The 20,662-nt window shown below is 34.4% G+C and overlaps 1 protein-coding gene and 1 non-coding gene across 2 annotated transcripts; one reads left to right on the top strand and one right to left on the bottom strand.

Annotated features, from left to right (window-relative positions):
• The first annotated feature begins 487 nt into the window (after positions 1 to 487).
• TRNAR-UCU (transfer RNA arginine (anticodon UCU)) lies at positions 488 to 560 on the top strand. The gene has a single exon. It is a non-coding gene; the product is annotated as a tRNA-Arg (tRNA).
• Positions 561 to 16,431: 15,871 nt separating this feature from the next.
• LOC131647919 (uncharacterized) lies at positions 16,432 to 18,416 on the bottom strand. Its single transcript, XM_058917735.1, has 4 exons — positions 18,057 to 18,416; positions 17,599 to 17,709; positions 16,845 to 16,925; positions 16,432 to 16,724 (listed from the first exon to the last, which is right to left on the bottom strand). Exons 1-4 carry the CDS (start codon positions 18,306 to 18,308, stop codon positions 16,650 to 16,652), a joined length of 519 nt encoding a protein of 172 aa, XP_058773718.1. The 5' UTR covers positions 18,309 to 18,416; the 3' UTR covers positions 16,432 to 16,649.
• Positions 18,417 to 20,662: the final 2,246 nt, after the last annotated feature.

Here is a 20,662-nt window from a genome sequence, read left to right as displayed (position 1 = left end):
AATAACAAATTTCCTTGGTTTGAATTATATCTGGTTCCATGCAATTCAATTTCACTTCAAGAAGAAACCTATACAAGTTTTAAACTATAAGCTAACTTGGTTCTTTGTTTCAGCATCTCAAGAGTTTTAAACTATAAGATAACATGTTTGATGTTAACATTTCATACTTATCCTTTGAAGTGGCATAGTTCAAGTTTCTACAGTCGATGCAAAAGATATCTCCTACTTGCCTTAACCTTGGACTTTGGGAATCAGTTGCTGAGTGTGTTTCTTCTACTGTATAGATTGATTTCCATGTTGCTTATTTCTTCATTTTTTTTAATTTTAGTTACCCACAGGTTTTCAGGGACATTTTTCATATTAGTTACGACAAAATTATGATCTATTAATATTAACAACTACAAATAGCGCAGTTTAATTTGGAATATTAAGATATTGCCTAACGTAAAAAAATAAAATTTAAAAGTTAACAACAATCTAGCAAGCAGCGCCCATGGCCTAATGGATAAGGCGCTTGACTTCTAATCAAGCGATTGTGGGTTCGAGTCCCACTGGGCGTGCATATTTTTCTGTTTTTAACATTTCTTTTGAGAAACTTGAAATGAGAACTTATTCTTTGAAAATAACACAAACTGTTTGAATTCTAAATTAAAAAATCAATTAAATATATAAGACAAACTATTAGTAAATTAATAGACTAAAGAAAAATTAATACTTTTTAGTTTTTATAATAAAAAACAATTATATCACCAAAACTTTGTTCTGTGATTCTGAAACATAATTCATTTTTCACAATAAATGTGGTTTTTTTTCTCTTTTAACATTTCTTTTGAGGAGCTTGAAATGAGAGCTTATTATTTGAAAATTTCAAAATTTGTTTGAATTTTAAATTAAAAATCAATTAAAATATAAGACAATATAGTAAAATTAGCAGATTGTACCAATTTTTTTTAATTAGCAGATTGTACCAATTTTTTTTATTAGCAGATTAAATGAAAATCAATCCTTTTTATTTTTATATTAAAATACAATAACATCGCTAAAAATTTGTTCAATAATTCTAAAATATTCATTTTCCACAATAAATGTGATTTTTTTCTCTAACCTTTCTTTTGAAGAACTTTAAATGAGAACTTATTATTTGAAAATAATAAAAACTGTTTAAATTTTAAATTAAAATATAAGACAAACTATAGTTAAATTAATAGACTAAAGAAAAAAATTAGTACTTTCTAATTTTTCATATTAAAAACAATTATATCACCAAAAATTTATACTATGATTTTGAAACATTCATTTTCCACAATAAATAAAGTCAAATTAAAATAGTTCCAAATTTTATTAAATAACAGAAAGGAGGAATCTATCAAACGTGTGCACCTAAATACATAAAGTGGTATCAAAATAAAGCAGCATCCTCAATACATAAATCACCATCCAAAATATATAAAGTAAGATCCTAATTTAATAAAATACATCAATCGACATCCTAATTATATTTTTTCCTTGTTATTACAAAATAAAACCGGTTAAAAAAAATAATTTATAGGACCTCTGATGTAATGATGTAATTGTTTAAATTAAAATAATATATATATATATATATATATATATATATATATATATATATATATATATTTATTTTAATAAAAATAATTATATATTAATCAATATTTATACAATATTTATATTAAAAGGCATTGTGCAGTTACAATATAGTTATCTATTAATCAAATTATCATTAATTTAAAAAATATTTGATGCTAATATTTTTTTAAATAAATCTCTGCCTTTGCAAAACAGTATATTAAAAGGTCAATTATATTTTTTTAAAAATTGACTTTTAGATTATGTGATTTGAGAAAATGAATTTAATCGAGTTGTTTGTAAACTTTAAATGAGTCAAGTTTGACCTAAAAATTGTTTATATCAAATTTAAATCGAGTTAGGACTTATGCCAATTCTTATTGTGGAGCATTATCATTTGGGAGGTTCATGATTAACTCGAACAAAGAACATAAAAGTGGTGAAGCGGTTCTTTTGCATTCGCATGATAGCAACAAAACTCTATATATACAAAGAGGTGACTGAACACTATAGCTATCCTACTACGATATTATTAGATTTTTTACTTACATGTCAAGTAACCATAAATTAATTTACAAGCTGAAAATGACAATTTAACTAACTTTAATGCTTAATGGACTTCTCTAACTTCTTTATCATTGTGCGATAGCCTCCCACAAGTTGAACTTTGGTATATATTGACCAAATTCAACTTGGACATAATAAAAGGGAAATGTTTAGGCAAACATGACTTTGTAAAGAAGTTTGCAATTTGATTATGAGAAGAAATACGAAGAAACTTCATCGCTCCAACTTGAAATTTCTTTCTTAGAAGATGATAATCTATCTCCAAATGTTTGGTAATTTCATGAAAAACATGGTTAACTTATATATACGTAAGGCCCATTGGTTGTCACAATATACAATTGGAGGCTTCAGACAATTAACTTCTAAGTCATATAACATGCAAAGAATCCATTGAAGCTCACATGTTACAGTAGTCAAAGCTCTATATTCTTCCTTAAAAGATTATCTAAAAATAATTCTTTGTTTCTTAGTTCTCCATGAAATGAGGTATAAACCAATAAAGCAACAAAGAAACTGAAATTGATCTTCTGGTATCTACACAACCAACCCAATCAGCATCTGAAAAGGTAAGGAGATGAATGGATGAATATATGGGAAAGAATAGGCCTCCACCACAACATTGTCGACAGAATGATGATAAACAATTTAGGGCTTAGATAATAATTTGCTCAATTATTAAGTGATTTATGTGATATCTAGTCTATATATGTTGAGATGAATAAGTGTTAGGTGCCAAATTGTGTTAATATTTAGTTTAATTAGTGGCACCTTTCGACCGATTTTATCGAGTATGCTTTTAATTCTTTGAAGTTTTAGATAATTATTTATAGTTTATAATTTTAAGCTTTCATTTTATGTTAATATGTGTTTTAGTTATGATGTTGTAGGTTTTAGCCAATTTTGGGAAGTTTGGAGCTTGTTTTGGCCTTGATTGAAGATTGTTGGGCAGAAGTATGCGCGCGTCGCGCTGATATGGGCGCGTCGCGCCCTGGGCAAGATATTTTGTAAAGCTTGAGGCAGAGAGTTGCGCGTGTCGCGCGTCTGGGCGGTTTATCTTTTAAGTGTAATGGCGCGTAGCGTGCTGGAGGGCGCGACGCGCCCTGGACAGATTTCAGAAATCCTATATAAAGAGAAATTCAGATATTTTCCTTCTTCTTGACCATTTTTAAGAGCTTAAGAACCCTTGTCTACTGTAGCAAACTGAGAATTGAAGATTCGAAGCTTTGATCGTTGATTAATCGCCGTAGATGCTTGTTGATCTTCATCCTTTCCTTCTTGAGCAAGCTACCATTTTCATGGATAACTAAATCTCTTTTGTATCAAGATAAGATGTAATCTTCCTACACTTTTGTATGTTTTTCTTGTGAATATATTATGTATGAACAAGTTATGATCAATATAGATGGTTTAGTTTGTTTATTAAAGCTTTTCTATGGTATAAGTGTTTGAGACATCAATGCTTGTATCTAGACCTAACTTTATCATCTATCAAACTATAAGTTGCAGACATGGATTTAGCGTTTGATGTTTACTTAGTATCGGTTTTAAAACGTTATTTGTATTGTTTAAACGGTGGAGAAATCGTCGGTTAAACAATACGGTAAATCTAGCTATATCGTTGCGGACACGGACGATATAGACGTCGATACGTAATTATATTGATCGTTAACAAGTTCATATACATATATTTATAAGGAGACATACAAATTTAGGTCGATGAAATCGAATCTTGATACATTTTCTTTAACTTAGAATTTTCATTAATTTACTCCTTGCTACTAAAATTGTTGAATGATCTTTTACCAACTAAAAACCAAAGTAACATTAACTCAAGACAAAATAGGCTATAGAACAGCGGTGATATCGCAATAATCCCTGTGGATACGATATAAACGAAAAGTACTCCAGTATACTCTTTCAACAAAATGGCGCCGTTGCCGGGGATTGTTGTTTAGATATTGCAAGCATTGCAATAGTTTGTTTTGTATTGAGTCTTATAATTAATCTCTTGTTTCTAAATTTATATTCCTTGTGTTTGTTAATTTGCTTGGTTAGTTTTTCAGATTACAGTTTATGCGAGGACGTGTACCTGCAGATCAACTCCTTTTTGATCCTGAGATTGAGAGGACTGCTCGTAGAGAGAATAGCAAAACTCGTAGGAGGATACAACTAGCTAGGGAAAGAAGACAACAACAATAAGAAGCATCTTCTTCTTCAACTCCAGTTGAGCACTTAGTTGGGGAAGAAATGGCTGTGGATCCTAATGTTCTACTTCGGGGCCTTGTGCTAATAGCCCTCGTCTGAATGCACAGTTTGCTCGTGATCAAGCCAATGGAAGGAACTCCGAGATGAAAACAGGGTTACTTCAATTACTTTATCAGAATCCTTTCACAGGAGCAGATCACGAGGATCCTTTTACTCATCTAACAAAGTTCTATGAGATCGCCGGAACCATTGGTGCTCCAGAGGCCGAAGAAGAACAGGTTTTTAGGAGACTATTTCCTCATTACTTGATAGGAAAAGCTAAGGAATGGTATCTTGATCAACCTAATAATGTTATGACAAATTGGAACGAGTTAGAAGAGAAGTTTTTGGATCGGTTCTTTCCTCACAATAGGTTCATGGAAGCGAAAACTTCTATTGCGGTGTTCTCTCAAGGTCCGAGTGAATCTCTCAATGAAGCATGGGAGAGGTTCAAGTCTATGGTTAGAAAATGCAAAGGGCATGGATTTGATGAAATGTCTCAAATCCATATCTTTAGAAATGGACTCCAACCTCAACCAAAAACACTTTTAGATGCTACCGCGGGTGGTTCGTTGATGTCAAAAACTGCTGCAGAAGCAATTGCTATCATTGATAGGATGGCTTTGAATGATCATCAAGGGCAACACAACCGTAGTGCATCGCAAAGAAATCCGAGAGTTCTTGAATTGAATACTAGTGATGCAATACTTGCTCAAAACAAGTTATTGACACAACAAGTAGAATTGCTCACTCAACAAATGTCAAAACTTCCTCAACAAATCAAAGAGATAAATGGGATCCCTTCTAAAAATCAACAGGTGATGTGTTGTGAATTGTGTAAGGGTGACCATCAAACGAGTTTTTTTCCTCCACCGGGTGAAGAGGTGAATTATGTGTCAAATCCTAATAAAGGTTATGGTGGGAGACAACAACAACCTTACAACAATAACCAAGGTTACCAACAAAGAGGTAATCAAGGTTATCAACAAGGATGGAGGCCGGATGCGGGTCCATCAAATCGTCCAAGTCCTTATCAAGGTGGTTACAACCAACAACTTCAACAACCTCAATAAACAAAGCTTTCAATAGAGGACACTCTTAGCCAATTCATGCAATTGCAAATTGCAAGCCAAAAGAGTACGGATGCCGCCATAAAGAACCTTGAAACTCAAGTCGGGCAATTGTCAAAGCAACTTGCCGATCAAAACAAAGGTCCTTTTCCGGTTACTACACAAGAAAATCCTCGTGAGCATTGTAAGTCAATTCTAACTCGTAGTGGTAGAAATATTGATATGGGTGTAGGAGAAATAGTAGAGGAAGAAATTGTAGAAGTTGAAAAAGATAGGGAGATTGAAGTAGAAAAAAATGTTGAGGGTGATTTAGTTGAAAATGAGAAAGAGAAAGAATTAGTGGAAAAAGAAACTCTTGAGAAAGTAGTAGAAAAAGAGAGAAAAAAATTGAGTGTGAGTGAAAAGGGGAAGATGAAAGAAAACTCAATTCATGTGAAAAAACTACCTTACCCTCCCGGTCCGTCAAAGAAAGAAGATGCAAAGCACTATGCTCGGTTCTTGGACATATTTAGCAAGTTGGAAATCAATGTTCCTTTTTCCGAGGCATTAAAGCAAATGCCGATGTACTCTAAATTTATCAAAGACATCATCACTAAGAAGAGAAGATTCTTGGATCCGGAGGTAGTAACAGTGAGCTCTTGTTGTAATGCGTTAATTCAACGTACTACACCGATTAAATCAAATGATCCTGGACGGGTAACCTTGCCGGTGTCTATTGGAAATGTTCACATAGGCAAAGGTTTGGTGGATACCGGTTCTAGCATTAAATTGATCCCATTGTCTATGGTGAGAAGGTTAGGAATTAATGACTTGAAGCCGACTAGAATGACACTATCATTAGCAGATAAGTCCACAGCTCATCCTCATGGAGTTGCGGAAGACTTGCTTGTCAAGGTTGACAAATTTTGGTTTCCTGTTGATTTTGTCGTCATAGACATGGAAGAAGATCCTGATATACCTTTGATCTTAGGAAGGCCTTTTATGAAGACGGCCCGAATGATGATAGATATTGATGATGGCTTAATGAAATTAAGGTACCAAGATGAAGAATTATGTCTTGACCTCTTTGAAGCCATCAAGCATCCGAGTGATGATGACGATTGCTTTAGAATCGATGCTACAGAAAAAGCTATAATGAAAGTGGATAATCAAATGCACTTGTCGAATCCTCTTGAGAAAACTTTAATGGAAGCTCTCGAAGTGCTCACCAAAGATCAAGAGAAAGAAATTGAAGATTGCTTGAGAAATCTAGAGGCTTGTGATGAGATGAATCCATTTGAAACTCAAATTGAAGAATTGATAGATGAGCCTAAAGTTGAAGAGCAAAAGGTGGAGTTGAATGTGTTACCGTCTCACTTGAAATACGTGTTTCTCGGTGACAATTCTACTAGGCCGGTTATCATTAATAGTGGTTTGTCTAGCAAGGAAGAGCATCGATTGAAGGAAGTATTAATAGAGAATCAAGAAGCAATAGGATGGGTTTTATCCGACTTGAAGGGTATTAGTCCGGCCTATTGTATGCATAAGATTATGTTAGAAGATGATTTTCGGCCCGTGGCACAACCTCAAAGGCGATTGAATCCAACCATGAAAGAAGTTGTTAGAAAAGAGGTTGTGAAGTTATTAGAGGCGGGGATGATTTATCCCATCTCCAATAGCGAATGGGTGAGTCCGGTGCATGTAGTTCCTAAGAAGGGTGGATTGACGGTTGTGAGAAATGAAAAGAACGAGTTGATTCCTTCGAGAATGGTGACCGGGTGGCGTATGTGTATTGATTATCGGAGGTTGAACCAAGCAACAAGAAAAGACCACTTTCCATTACCTTTTATGGATCAAATGTTAGAGAGGTTAGCCGGAAGAAATTTTTATTGTTTCTTGGATGGTTATTCAGGATACAATCAAATATCAGTGAATCCGGCGGACCACGAGAAAACTGCTTTTACATGTCCCTTTGGCGTTTTTGCTTACCGAAGAATGCCATTTGGGCTATGTAATGCTCCTGCAACGTTTCAAAGGTGCATGCAAGCTATCTTCTCAGATTTGATTGAGAAAAGCATCGAGGTATTCATGGATGACTTTTCTGTGTATGGGTCGTCTTTTGACTTGTGCTTGAAAAACCTTGATGAGGTGATGGAGCGGTGTATTGAAACAAATTTGGTTCTCAACTAGGAGAAGTGAACTTTCATGGTAACGGATGGGATAGTTCTTGGCCACAAGGTATCTTCAAAAGGGCTTGAGGTCGATCCAGCAAAAATCGAAGTTATTGAAAAGCTTCCCCCTCCGGTGAATGTGAACGGCATAAGGAGCTTCTTGGGACATGCTGGGTTCTATAGAAGATTCATCAAGGATTTCTCCAAAGTAGCCAAGCCTTTGAGTAATTTTCTCAACAAAGGTATGGAATTTATTTTTGATGAATCATGTTTAACAGCTTTCCTAGAACTCAAAGAAAAATTGACCACCACACCCATAATTGTCGCTCCTAATTGGTCGCTTGAGTTTGAACTCATGTGCGATGCTAGTGACTATGCGGTTGGTGCGGTCTTAGGCCAAAGGAAGAACAAAAATTTCCATGCTATACATTATGCGAGCAAAGTTTTAAATGAGGCACAGGTTAACTATGCCACTGCTGAAAAAGAGTTGCTCGCAATTGTATTTGCATTGGAAAAGTTTCGTTCTTACCTTATTGGTTCTAAAGTGGTGTGTTATACTGATCATGCCGCAATCAAATATCTTCTCACCAAGCCTGATTCAAAACAGAGGCTTATTCGATGGATTCTTTTGCTTCAAGAATTTGATCTTGAAGTGAGAGATAAGAAAGGTACAGAAAATTTGATTGCGGATCATTTATCTCGGTTAGTGAATACCGAGGTGACTAACAATGAAAAAGAAGTGAAGGAAGAATTCCCGGATGAAAAACTGTACATGGTACAAGAGGTTAGACCCTGGTTCGCGGATATGGCTAACCACAAAGCATCCGGCTGGATACCGGAGGATCTAACTTGGAATCAAAGAAATTTTTTTTTAAACGATGCTAATTTTTATGTCTGGGATGAGCCTCACTTGTTTAAGTTGAGTAGTGACAATCTTTTGAGAAGATGTGTCGCTGATGAGGAAACAAAAAGCATTTTGTGGCATTGCCACAATTCGCCGTATGGTGGTCATTTTAATGGTTTGCGTACGGCCACAAAAGTCCTACAATCGGGATTTTGGTGGCCTACTTTGTTCAAAGATGCCTACCACCATGTTGCCTCATGCGACAGTTGTCAAAGAACTGGGGGAATTGGGAAAAGAGAGGAAATGCCCCTCCAAAGTGTTTTGGAGGTAGAAGTATTTGATTGTTGGGGCATTGACTTTGTTGGACCATTCCCTTCCTCAATGTCAAATGAATACATCTTGGTAGCTGTGGATTATGTATCTAAGTGGGTTGAAGCAATTGCTTCACCCAAAGCAGATGGTAAGACCGTGATCAAATTTTTGAAGAAAAATATATTTTCGCGGTTTGGCACGCCAAGAGTGTTAATTAGTGATGGTGGATCTCATTTCTGTAATGCCCCGCTTAAGAAAGTGTTGGAGCAATATGGAGTAAAGCACAAGGTGGCTACTCCATATCATCCACAAACTAATGGGCAAGTTGAGAGGACCAATAGAGAGATAAAGAGAATTCTTGAAAAAACTGTGTCTAGCTCTAGGAAGGATTGGTCGATGAAACTGGATGAAACCTTGTGGGCGTATCGGACTGCTTTCAAAGCACCGATCGGTCTTACGCCATTCCAAATGGTGTATGGTAAAAGTTGTCACCTTCCCGTAGAATTAGAACATAAGGCATATTGGGCCTTGAAACTTTTAAATTTTGACCATAAGTTGTGTGGTGACCAAAGAAAAATCCAACTTCATGAGTTGGAAGAAATGAGATTGCATGCCTACAAGTCTAATTCAATCTATAAAGAAAAGACCAAATTCTATCATGATAGTAAGATTAGAATGAAGGACTTTAAGGTAGGACAATTGGTGTTACTCTTCAATTCCCGGTTAAGACTTTTTCCGGGAAAGTTGAAGTCGAAATGGTTAAGACCGTTTTTGGTCAAAGAAGTTAGAAGCCATGGGGCTATTGTGATAGAGGACCAAAAATCTAAGCAAGAGTGGGTTGTTAACGGTCAGAGGTTGAAGGTTTATCGAGGAAGCGATTTTAATCGTGAAACAAGTGTTTTATCGTTTAGTGATCCTTGATTGCCTTTGACCATCAATCTGACCGACGTTAAACAAAGCGCTCTTGGGAGGCACCCCAAGTTGTATATATTCACTTGCATTTGTGTTATTTTTGCAGGTGGGATTTTTGAGTTGTCGTCGAGCCAGAAATGATCTACCGGTATTTTTGGATGTGCTGAACAAATGCAGTTTTTCTGCTATTTCTGGTGTAGCGCGCGCCGCACCCATATGCGCGCGTCGCGCGCTAGGTGACTTCAAATACCCCTTCCTGGCAGAGAGTGAGGGCGCGTCGCGCCGGTTCTTCGAGCGTCGTGTGCTGTGCGTATTTTTGAAAAAAAATATTTTTGTTTGGGCCCACCCATGCTGGGCCCGACCCGGTTTCGTTTACAGAACCAAGTTTTAGGGTTTTTGGAGGTCTTTGCCTCCATTCCACCCTTTTTCCTCTTTGTGCCAAGAAAGAAAACACACACACAACCAAAGTTTTTGATTCTTGCATTTATCCTCACTAATACTCGTCTCTCTACTGTCATCAATCATCTAAGGTATGTTCTTCTTCTCCTTTCTTTCCATTAAAATAGTTTTAGTTGTTAAGTTTTTAGATTTAGGAATATTTTGAATAATTTTGAAAAATTAGGGTAGAAACCACGCTTTGACTGTAAATATTGCTTGCTGGAACCCTTAGAAGGGAGGAGAAGCTTGTTCTCCTCTTTTGTTTTGCAGAAAAATGAAGGATTTTTCTGGGTTTCGCAGAGCGCGCGTCCACCCTGTTCAGCGCGCGTCGCGCCCTGAGTTCAACTTTGAAATTTTTTTATGCATTCTGAGTAGTTGTTTAGGCCTGTTTTGTGATTGATGATGAATGTGAACTAATGTGGGCTTTTAGTTGAGAGGATGTGCTAACTTTGTTTCAATTTGTGTGTGTTTGGTTTGATTTAAATTGTGCAGGAATGGCACCGTTTTTGAAAAGAAAAAAAGCCGGTTCTGGTGAGGGTTCTTCTTCACAGGCTGCTAGGTTTGATCGGTCAAAATTTCAAGGACCGGAGCAAGAGGCTACGTACCATGAGCTCGAAAGCCGTGTTGTGTGGAGCGAACGCACGGTGGTTCCTATTGACCACGGTCACTTCCAAAGGGCATGGAATGCTTTGACTGATACTTGTTGGGACAAGTTGTTCACTCCAGGACAATTCTATCAGGTGGAGATTGTCAGAGAATTCTATGCGAATGCCTTGCCTCCTAGCAATTGGACGGGCACTGAAGCTTACCCGTTTAAAACATGGGTGAGAGGTAAGGCCATTGACTTTAGCAAAGATGCAATTTTTGATTTTCTTGACAATCCTCTTGCTTTGGTGGAAGAATGCGAGTACCATCCCAGGTTGAATAGAGGAAATTGGGATGCGGAGAATATTAGGGAGAAGATTTGTCGTGCTGGTTTCACTTACACTTTGACTAGGTCTGGGCTTCCAAAGACCTTCACTCGTAGTCAGTTGACGGAGGATGCTCAGTTGGTGACTTCGGTGGTCCTTTACAACATAAGGCCACGAAGCCACACTTCCTCCATCACCATTGATACTGCAGGCCTGGTCCAGTGTATTTTGAATGGTAATGATGTGGATGTATCTCGGATTGTGGCGAATGAGCTGAAAAGAGTCGCCCTGAATGGAACTCTTCATGGCGATGGGGTAAAGTGTAGGTTGATTTTTCCTGGTCTGATAATGGGTTTATGCAGGAAAGCTGGTGTCCGGTTTCTATCTGGGGGTATGATTCCCATGGATGGTGTTATTGATGATATTTTTGCTAACAGGTACTGTTTGCATGGAGGCCATCCTTTTGGTGCTGCTGTTAATGCACCTGACCTTCCTGATGCCGCTCGAGCTGTTCCGGTTGCTGTCGCACCACCTGCTGGTCCTCAGTATGGTGATACAGGTGATTGGAACTATCAGATGCACATGGCGCATCAGAGAGCATTTATGTTTTTGCAGGATTCTATCCGGCAGTTGTCTCTGCAGCAGCCTGTTGGTTCCAGGGATGATTTATCTGCTTATGCTTCATGGCCTGAGGGCAGGCCAGATCCTGAGGAGGGGATGGAGCAGGATGATCCGGAGACTTCCGATGAGGAGTAGATCTTATGTTTTATTGCTTTATGTTTTATTGTTTTTAGTTTTATGTTAGAACAATTTTTAGTTACTTTGTTTTTAATTTTGTTCCATCCTGTTGGATGAGGTACTTTGAAAGGCTAAGTTTACGCCTTTGGATAGTTAACACCATTTGGTGTGGTTTTTATTTTATATAAGTTCAGTTTATTTTATTTTTTGCATTTATTTATTTTTAAGTAATTTTATTTTTAGTTTAGTGTTTATATTTTAGAAATAATGGTTTTTGATAAGTTCTCCTGATGATTAATTAGCTGGAACACGAATTTTTGTTGTCACGATGAATTTGGGTGATGCAACACAATTTGAGTGGTGATGATATAAGTTGAAAACTGTACACGCAAGGTACATCCTTTATCGTTTTATTTATCAAGTACCTTTGATTTTGATACTTTTAATTGTACAAATTAGTTGTCATTAATTTCTGTTGATAAAATTAGTTCAATTGTGAATCACTTTAGCCTAGCTGTAGTTGTGAGGAGACTTTCCACTGTGTAGGTATATAATAATTGTGCTGGATACCAGCAATGTGCGTTTTAACTCGTTTTTCTTATGATTAATCTTGCATTGTTATTAAATTGTGTCAAGCATGAAAGTGATCAAGGCGTTTTGTTCCGCACTATGAGAAAAACTTCCTATCCAAATGTAACCTACCCGGTGAGTGTGTGAGTATTTGCTAACCACTTTGAGCCGTTTGCCAAGATTCTTATTGGTTAAGCTTATGTTGTATATAGATCTCTATACCGATTTTTGATAGAATCTTGATGACTTTCTTTTTACCTTGAACTGTTGCCATTAGATATGGTAAGGATTGATTCCTTTTTGCCTTAGAATAGGGAGCATTCTTATTGATGTCTTGGTAATATACAAGTTGGGGAGAATGACATAAAGGTGTACATTGGTGGGGATAAATCAAAAGATATTGCTCAAGGGGTATATATATATTTATGTATATAGTAAAGAAAAGAGAAAAAGAGTAAAAAAAATATAGAAAAAAAAAAGAAAAAGAAAAAAGAAAGAAAGAAAAAATTTTGTAACCCTTGAGCAAGTAAAGAATAATGTGGTGAACTTGGTTGTTTAGGTTGTGATAATTGAATTGAATTTGAATGCTCTCTTAGATTTTGACACTTTCGTTTCAATGGCCGTGAGATATGACACTTCTTTGTAACCAAGCCAAGCTACAACCCGAAAGTCCTTAGTGATTCATGCTTATACATTTTTTTATATATCTTGTGCTTAGATGAGTTCATAATTAATTCTGTATGTTAGCGTCATTGTCTGGTGAGTGTTAGGATCCTCCATTTTTGTTCTCTCAGTAGAGAAGTGCGTAGGTGTGATTCATTCTTGAACTTCTTTTGCTTGTGGAATTTCTGACATAGAATTTGTATATAGGATTAGCATTGTTATCATGGTACTTTGATGGAAATTGGTAAGGATTGATCTTTGTGTACTTTTGGAATTTGAACCACTCAATTGTTCTTGTTTCTGCCTGGTTATTTCATTTGTGATATTTTGTGTTCCCGGTAATTTATCATTGTTTTGTTTGAGGACAAACAAGAGTTTAAGTTGGGGAGAGTTGTTAGGTGCCAAATTGTGTTAATATTTAGTTTAATTAGTGGCACCTTTCGACCGATTTTATCGAGTATGCTTTTAATTCTCTGAAGTTTTAGATAATTATTTATAGTTTATAATTTTAAGCTTTCATTTTATGTTAATATGTGTTTTAGTTATGATGTTGTAGGTTTTAGCCAATTTTGGAAAGTTTGGAGCTTGTTTTGGCCTTGATTGAAGATTGTTGGGCAGAAGTATGCGCGCGTCGCGCTGATATGGGCGCGTCGCGCCCTGGGCAAGATATTTTGTAAAGCTTGAGGCAGAGAGTTGCGCGCGTCGCGCGTCTGGGCGGTTTATCTTTTAAGTGTAATGGCGCGTAGCGCGCTGGAGGGCGCGACGCGCCCTGGACAGATTTCAGAAATCCTATATAAAGAGAAATTCAGATATTTTCCTTCTTCTTGACCATTTTTAAGAGCTTAAGAACCCTTGTCTACTGTAGCAAACTGAGAATTGAAGATTCGAAGCTTTGATCGTCGATTAATCACCGTAGATGCTTGTTGATCTTCATCCTTTCCTTCTTGAGCAAGCTACCATTTTCATGGATAACTAAATCTCTTTTGTATCAAGATAAGATGTAATCTTCCTACACTTTTGTATGTTTTTCTTGTGAATATATTATGTATGAACAAGTTATGATCAATATAGATGGTTTAATTTGTTTATTAAAGCTTTTCTATGGTATAAGTGTTTGAGACATCAATGCTTGTATCTAGACCTAACTTTATCATCTATCAAACTATAAGTTGCAGACATGGATTTAGCGTTTGATGTTTACTTAGTATCGGTTTTAAAACGTTATTTGTATTGTTTAAACGGTGGAGAAATCGTCGGTTAAACAATACGGTAAATCTAGCTATATCGTTGCGGACACGGACGATATAGACGTCGATACGCAATTATATTGATTGTTAACAAGTTCATATACATATATTTATAAGGAGACATACAAATTTAGGTCGATGAAATCGAATCTTGATACATTTTCTTTAACTTAGAATTTTCATTAATTTACTCCTTGCTACTAAAATTGTTGAATGATCTTTTACCAACTAAAAACCAAAGTAACATTAACTCAAGACAAAATAGGCTATAGAACGGCGGTGATATCGCAATAATCCCTGTGGCTACGATATAAACGAAAAGTACTCCAGTATACTCTTTCAACAATAAGCCCTCCAATTAGCCTTTAGTATGATTGTATATCTTCATATGGATCACTATTATCATTCCATAATTTAATAAAGGGATTAGATGGAGTAGAGACATGTTTAAGACCTAGCAATCTTCAGCATACTAAGAGATCAATGGAATATTTTCTCTAGGATTATGAGCCACTTTGTTTAGTTTGCGCTACTTCCAATTGCATGTAGAAAATATTTGAGAAGGTGAAAGTTCATTAATTTTGAAAGCATGGTGGTGAGCATCTTTCATGGTTGAAATTCAGATAGGGAGTTTCCTACTAGAATTATATCATCTACATAAACGAGCAAGATGGTAAAATAGTTGAAGGTTTGATTAAGCATGGTCTAGGTTAGTTTTACTGAGACTTCACAATATACGTCAATTGTATTTGTGAAATACAATAATGGGAGAGTATGCTCATATGCGTGATAGAACAAGGCATTGTATGCTAAGGTTTGATGGAATTTGAGAATGAACCGGAGGTTGGAGTGTTTTTTAGGGATTTTTGAACTAGGAAAGAAGGATAGAAACAATTTTCCCTAGTTTCCCGACAAATACAGAGTATTAGAAGCTGGTTCTTTGACTACCATCCCATAAACTGTTATCTCTGTGATCATTTTGGGGGGTTGCGTATTGGTAAGATATATGATTTACACTAGTTTGGCATGCTATTGGATGTGTAATATTAAACTTCTGCAATTATCTAATCTTTGCAGGAAGACGACCTCTATTGAGTATTTTATGAATATGATGAAATTCTTTTCTTTGAAGTGGTTTCTCAATAATCTATGCTCATTTTAAATATAACAAGTGCAATTTATGTTCTACTAGAATTGTTTAGGTTTTGTAGGAGTGTTGAAGCCTAGTCTAAGTGGATTTGTCATTTGTTTAGAGTATCACATTGCATAATATGTGACTGAACATGTATGTATAAGTGAGGGAAGGGGGGCAATTTTTACTCTACAAGTTGATTTTGTAGGAATGAGGTAAGCTCAACCACAATTCTTAACATGATATCAGAGTCTAGTTTAGAATTTAGTGGACCACCTGCTATTAGGTTTCCTCGATCGAGTCATTCACTATTTATTTTCACACTTTAGATATCCAATTATGAATGTGAGAATTGTGTTAAGAGTCTCACATAAAAAATATATATGATTTGAAGATGTGTTTAATGTGTCTATGAGTAGGAACAATTTTTACTCTACAAACTAGTTTTATTAGAATCATTTAGGGCCCGTTTGTTTTGGCTTTTTTTAAAAATGATTTTTATAGTGTTACAAGATTTTGTGAAAAAAAATTTTACAAAGAAACTTTTTATAAAAGCTTCAAATGAAAATTTTGTTTAAATATAGTTATTCTTAAAATGTGATTTTAGGTATTTCATCTAGTTATGGATAAAAAATTTGGATATCAAAATTTCAAAAAATCACTTAATTTTGAAGCTATTTCAAATAGATTTTCACAAAAATCATTTTTGAAATACAACTTTTTGAAAAAATTGTGATTTTGATAAAGTTTTGGTCTTCAATAATCTATGTTTATGATCTAGGATGTCAAAATTAGTGTTTCATTTTAGAAAAAACGAATATAAAAAAACTTGTAATATTTTGAAAAACGGTTTTGGAAAATCTATTTTCAAAAATACAAAGAAAAAATCCATTTTTTTAAAGCTGAAACAAACAGGCCCTAAGACTCAATCACATGCCCTTGAAAAAAACAATTGTGTATTACTAACTACAATCAACTCAATCTAAAAATATTTACTATATTGAGCAATACAATATAAGTTCTCAAGGTATTGGAGTCACCCAGATACCATGATAGTAGCAAAGAGTCAAACATCCTCGATAAAAAAAATTAGAAAAAATATTGCAGTTGTGATAAGATGTTTAATGCACACTTTATTTTACATTTTCCCCTAAGTCAGCAAAATTAAAATACATTGAAATCACAAACTCTTCAAAATAAAATGATAAGAATTCTATTTAATAGCACACTGAACCCACAATGTTACAGTCACTAGCATATATCCTCAATGAAGAATATCTATGTTTTTGCTTAGCTCCTCCAGCTTCTTCATCCTCACCCTCTCACTTTCAGTCACAAGCTATAATCCAAAGTTCATATAGCAAATTAAGAGAGGCAACAAAAAAAAACATTAATATTAGCTAGAAACAAAAAATATATGAGTGTGCTTAAACATTCAATTCAATAAATAATTTCTTACCTCTACTAATTTAGTAACAAGTTGAGCCTTTTCTTTGTTTTTCTCATTGAAAGCCTCAAGAGCTTCATTGTATTCTCTCTCCTGTGAGACCAACAATATTTAGTTTTACTAATAGGTTTAGAAAAGTTTGATAGTTTAAATTTTTTCTCTCAATCTTGTTTTTAACTTGTGGACATAATGATAGGAAAAAAAAGCATGCATTAGAAATTTGAAATAGCAACTATCACTCCCAAAATAAGGATGAATGAAACAAAATGACTCTTATTATGTTGAACTAAAAATTATTAGTAATACATTAGTACTAGTACTAGTAGAACACCGATCTCTTAAATAAGCTCTGAGTTCGAGTCTTGTAAATGAAGAAAATGTAATTAAGAGAAATGATCCTATTAAAAATAGTCGGTCATTTTACTTAAAAATCAGATTTGAGTATGAGTTTTGTAAATGAAAATTGGAAGAGACGATCTCATTAAAATGGTCAGTCATATTTCTCGATAAAAATTAATCATCAACAAAGCCGGTGAATAATATCATGTTTAAGAAAATGGGACCAAGAAATTAAAGCAAATAATTAAGGTGGTCAATTGACTAAATTCTAAGTAATACTACAATTAAGTGGTTGTATCAAAAGATGTGTTAGTAAAAAACATATGGGGTATCACATTGTCTCTTTGAACAAATCCTATGTTGTAAAGACAATAAAATTTCAAAAGCAAAACAACAATTAGCATAATAAACAGTTAGAAAATGTCACCTTTTTCTGGCATGTTTGACCCAATGGCTTCAACTCTTTGTTCACCATATCAATCTTCTTTCTAACCATTGCAACATCTTTCCTCATTGGATCTGTGAAACCCTCTATCTCCTATGCAATTTCTCAAACAAATATTACTTAAATAGATGAAAAAAAAATCTTAAATATAACTAATACTTAAAATAAATGAGAAAAAAAATCTTAAATATAACTAAATGTGAATTTTTTTTTGTAAGAAACCACATTCATAGATTTTAATACTAAGGTGAAAATATTGTGATTGCGCGATTTTCTACTATATCAAAAGTTACAGCGCGACCGCAACGCGACCCTGACCTAGATTTGAAACTATGCTCAAAGGTTTGTTTACATATGCATAAACCAAGAAAGCAAACAAATAATGAAACATTATTAAACAAACAATGTAGCTAAAATGAAGTGTTTGTTATTAAACTTACTTCTCTAATCTCAGCCAACCTCTTAGTTTCCTTTTCGACTCGACCGAGATGAGCATGAACTTTATCTCTAACCTCCAACTTTCTCCTCTCAATTTCTTCTTCCTTTGCTCTAAACATTGCTAGAACTGATCTTGACATTTCCTCTTCTCTCTCATCTCTTCTTGGACTTTGAATGTTAATCATTCCTGAGTTCTTCACTTGTTGCACAATTTGTTGTTGTTGTTGATCATATGATCTTTTTGGTGTTGCCATTGCTCTCTACAAATCACTCTTTTTTCTTTACCTTCTTTTGTTTGGAATGATAATAACTCTTCTTTTTCTCTGCCTTAGGTGCTTATAAAATAAAACTCGCTTTTAAGTCAAGTATCTTATTTTAATAGTATGTATTATATATATTATTTTATCAATATAGTAAATATAGAATAGTGAACATTACATAAATACACCTTTGCAATATTTTAATGTCGGTAAACTTAGGGAAGAATCATAATGGGCCTGCTTTGGTTAGATAACTAGCTATTTTCTTAAATTGGTATATTGTCAAGTTAAGTTACTATGGCTTCTCACCATCCTATTACTTATTTTATGAAATAAATAAATATGGACCAATTTTTTTTACCCATTTATTTGACATTTATTGGCGTACACATGCATGAAAAATACTTTTGATGTATTGTAAACTTATGAAGCACTAATACGAGACTGGGTGTAGCATAATCAAATTCGAATTTTAGACTTCTGGTTAAATTGGAAGAAACTTCCATCATCTTATCCGAATACTTTTGGGTAATCGCGGTAATATTCATGAGATCATATTTAGTCTCAATTTTGCACGTGACAATATTTATGACCCTATTTAATCTTAATTTAATTGAAATAAATTTTAAATTTTGTGTGATAGTCTGTCTTGCACACCCACAAAGACAGTCTTAGACAAAAATATATCGACAAAATTATTGATCAACAATATTGTCAATATTTTTACATCAGTAGTTTTGACGTATTTTGAATGTGTGCTTAGTAGTTGGTAATGATAGAATGTTTTTTTTTTTTGAAAATGAAAAGGTGCTTGGAGGAGAAGTTATGGTTAGATAGTGGACAGAAGGGGCTCACCTAGAAAAGCATGTTTGTGGAAGAGCCTTAGGGAACAAGACAGAGTAGGAGAATTGGCAGAAACTAATATGCTAGTTGCCTTTACCACAAATCATTACCCCATTTGAGGACCAGGTCACACACAAAAAAATATATATACAAGAAAGTAAGTAGCCTTACACCTTGGCATTGTAGGAAAAGATTTCAGCAAGTATTTCAAATTAAGTGGTTGAGAGAATCTTAGGATTTAGGGTTCCTCACCACATCACATGTATATCACACAGAAAAAGTGTGAAATTAATATCTTTTAAACTATATTTTGTTAATAACATAAGGCAATAATGAAAATAACCTTAACAATTTAAGTAGGGATATAAGTACAACTCATTCCAATGCATGAAGGAGAGTTAATGATGATTACTTTCCAGGCTGACAAATGTTCCTCTATGTTTGGATTGAAGCTTTACATTTGTATATATCTTTCTAATCATCATGATATTGTTTCTTAATTCTAGTTTATAAAACAAGGTTTTAAATTAAAGTCGCAATTGTGTTGCAATCTTTTATATTACATAAAGTTGCACTCAAATGTAATTAATCTTTAGAACCATGTATGTAGAGAATAAAAAAGAATTTTTATTTTTGTCAAACTCAAAAAAAATAAAAAACCGAAGCAGAGAGGAAAATATAAGTAGTTGTTTTCATTCTTGTGATTGGATTAATTGGAATAACTTGATAAGTCTAAATCTCATAAGGGGTTAGGTATTATGATAGAAGGGTATTATATGATTTGTATTAGTAGTATTGTTATTAATAGGGTTAATGTTTGAACTTATATTATTAGTATTTTATATGATTTGTATTAGTAGTATTGTTATTAATAGGGGTAATATTTGAACTTATATTATTAGTATTTTATTGGGCTTTTAATTGAACATCCATTATGGAAACTATATATGTAGTGTCTTTGACACAATCAAGGGTAAGAAAGAAATCAAAGTTATTTTTATTTAGAGATAAAAATAACTTTGATTTCTTTCTTACCCTTAATTGTGTCAAAGACACTACATATATAGTTTCCATAATGGATGTTCAATTAAAAGCCTAAATACACAAAAGTCCAATAACATACTAATAATATAAGTTCAAATATTACCCCCTATCAATAACAATACTACTAATACAAATCATATAATACCCTTCTATCATACTCGCACAAGTATGAACTCTAATATATCTCTTGGCAAATACGATTCGGACATTTTGCACCAACCACAAAAATTTTGGGTTCAGATGATGAAGAATAAATATTTAACTAACACTCATATTCTACATACTTCCATTAAGTCGGAAGATTCTTGCATTTGACGTGTTATCGTGAACGCCGTGGAAATCTTAGGTCCGAGTTTTATTTGCAGAGTCGGGAGAGGTAATATATTTGTTTGGTATGATAAATGGATAGATAATGTTTATCTTTGCAATGTTTTTCCCTATGTCGACATTAGTGACACCGG

This window comes from Vicia villosa, linkage group LG2 (assembly GCF_029867415.1).
Source record: "Vicia villosa cultivar HV-30 ecotype Madison, WI linkage group LG2, Vvil1.0, whole genome shotgun sequence".
NCBI lineage: Eukaryota > Viridiplantae > Streptophyta > Magnoliopsida > Fabales > Fabaceae > Vicia > Vicia villosa.
This window is presented reverse-complemented; position numbering and strand designations above follow the sequence as displayed.

Excerpts from the sequence above, each read along its gene's own strand:
- LOC131647919 (XM_058917735.1), bottom strand. The coding sequence starts at position 18,308 with ATGGCAACACCAAAAAGATCATATGATCAACAACAACAACAAATTGTG. Across the intron at positions 16,926-17,598 it reads GTCAAACATGCCAGAAAAAG|GAGAGAGAATACAATGAAGC; the intron begins GTGACATTTTCT and ends TTGGTCTCACAG. Across the intron at positions 16,725-16,844 it reads TTGTTACTAAATTAGTAGAG|CTTGTGACTGAAAGTGAGAG; the intron begins GTAAGAAATTAT and ends TTTGGATTATAG.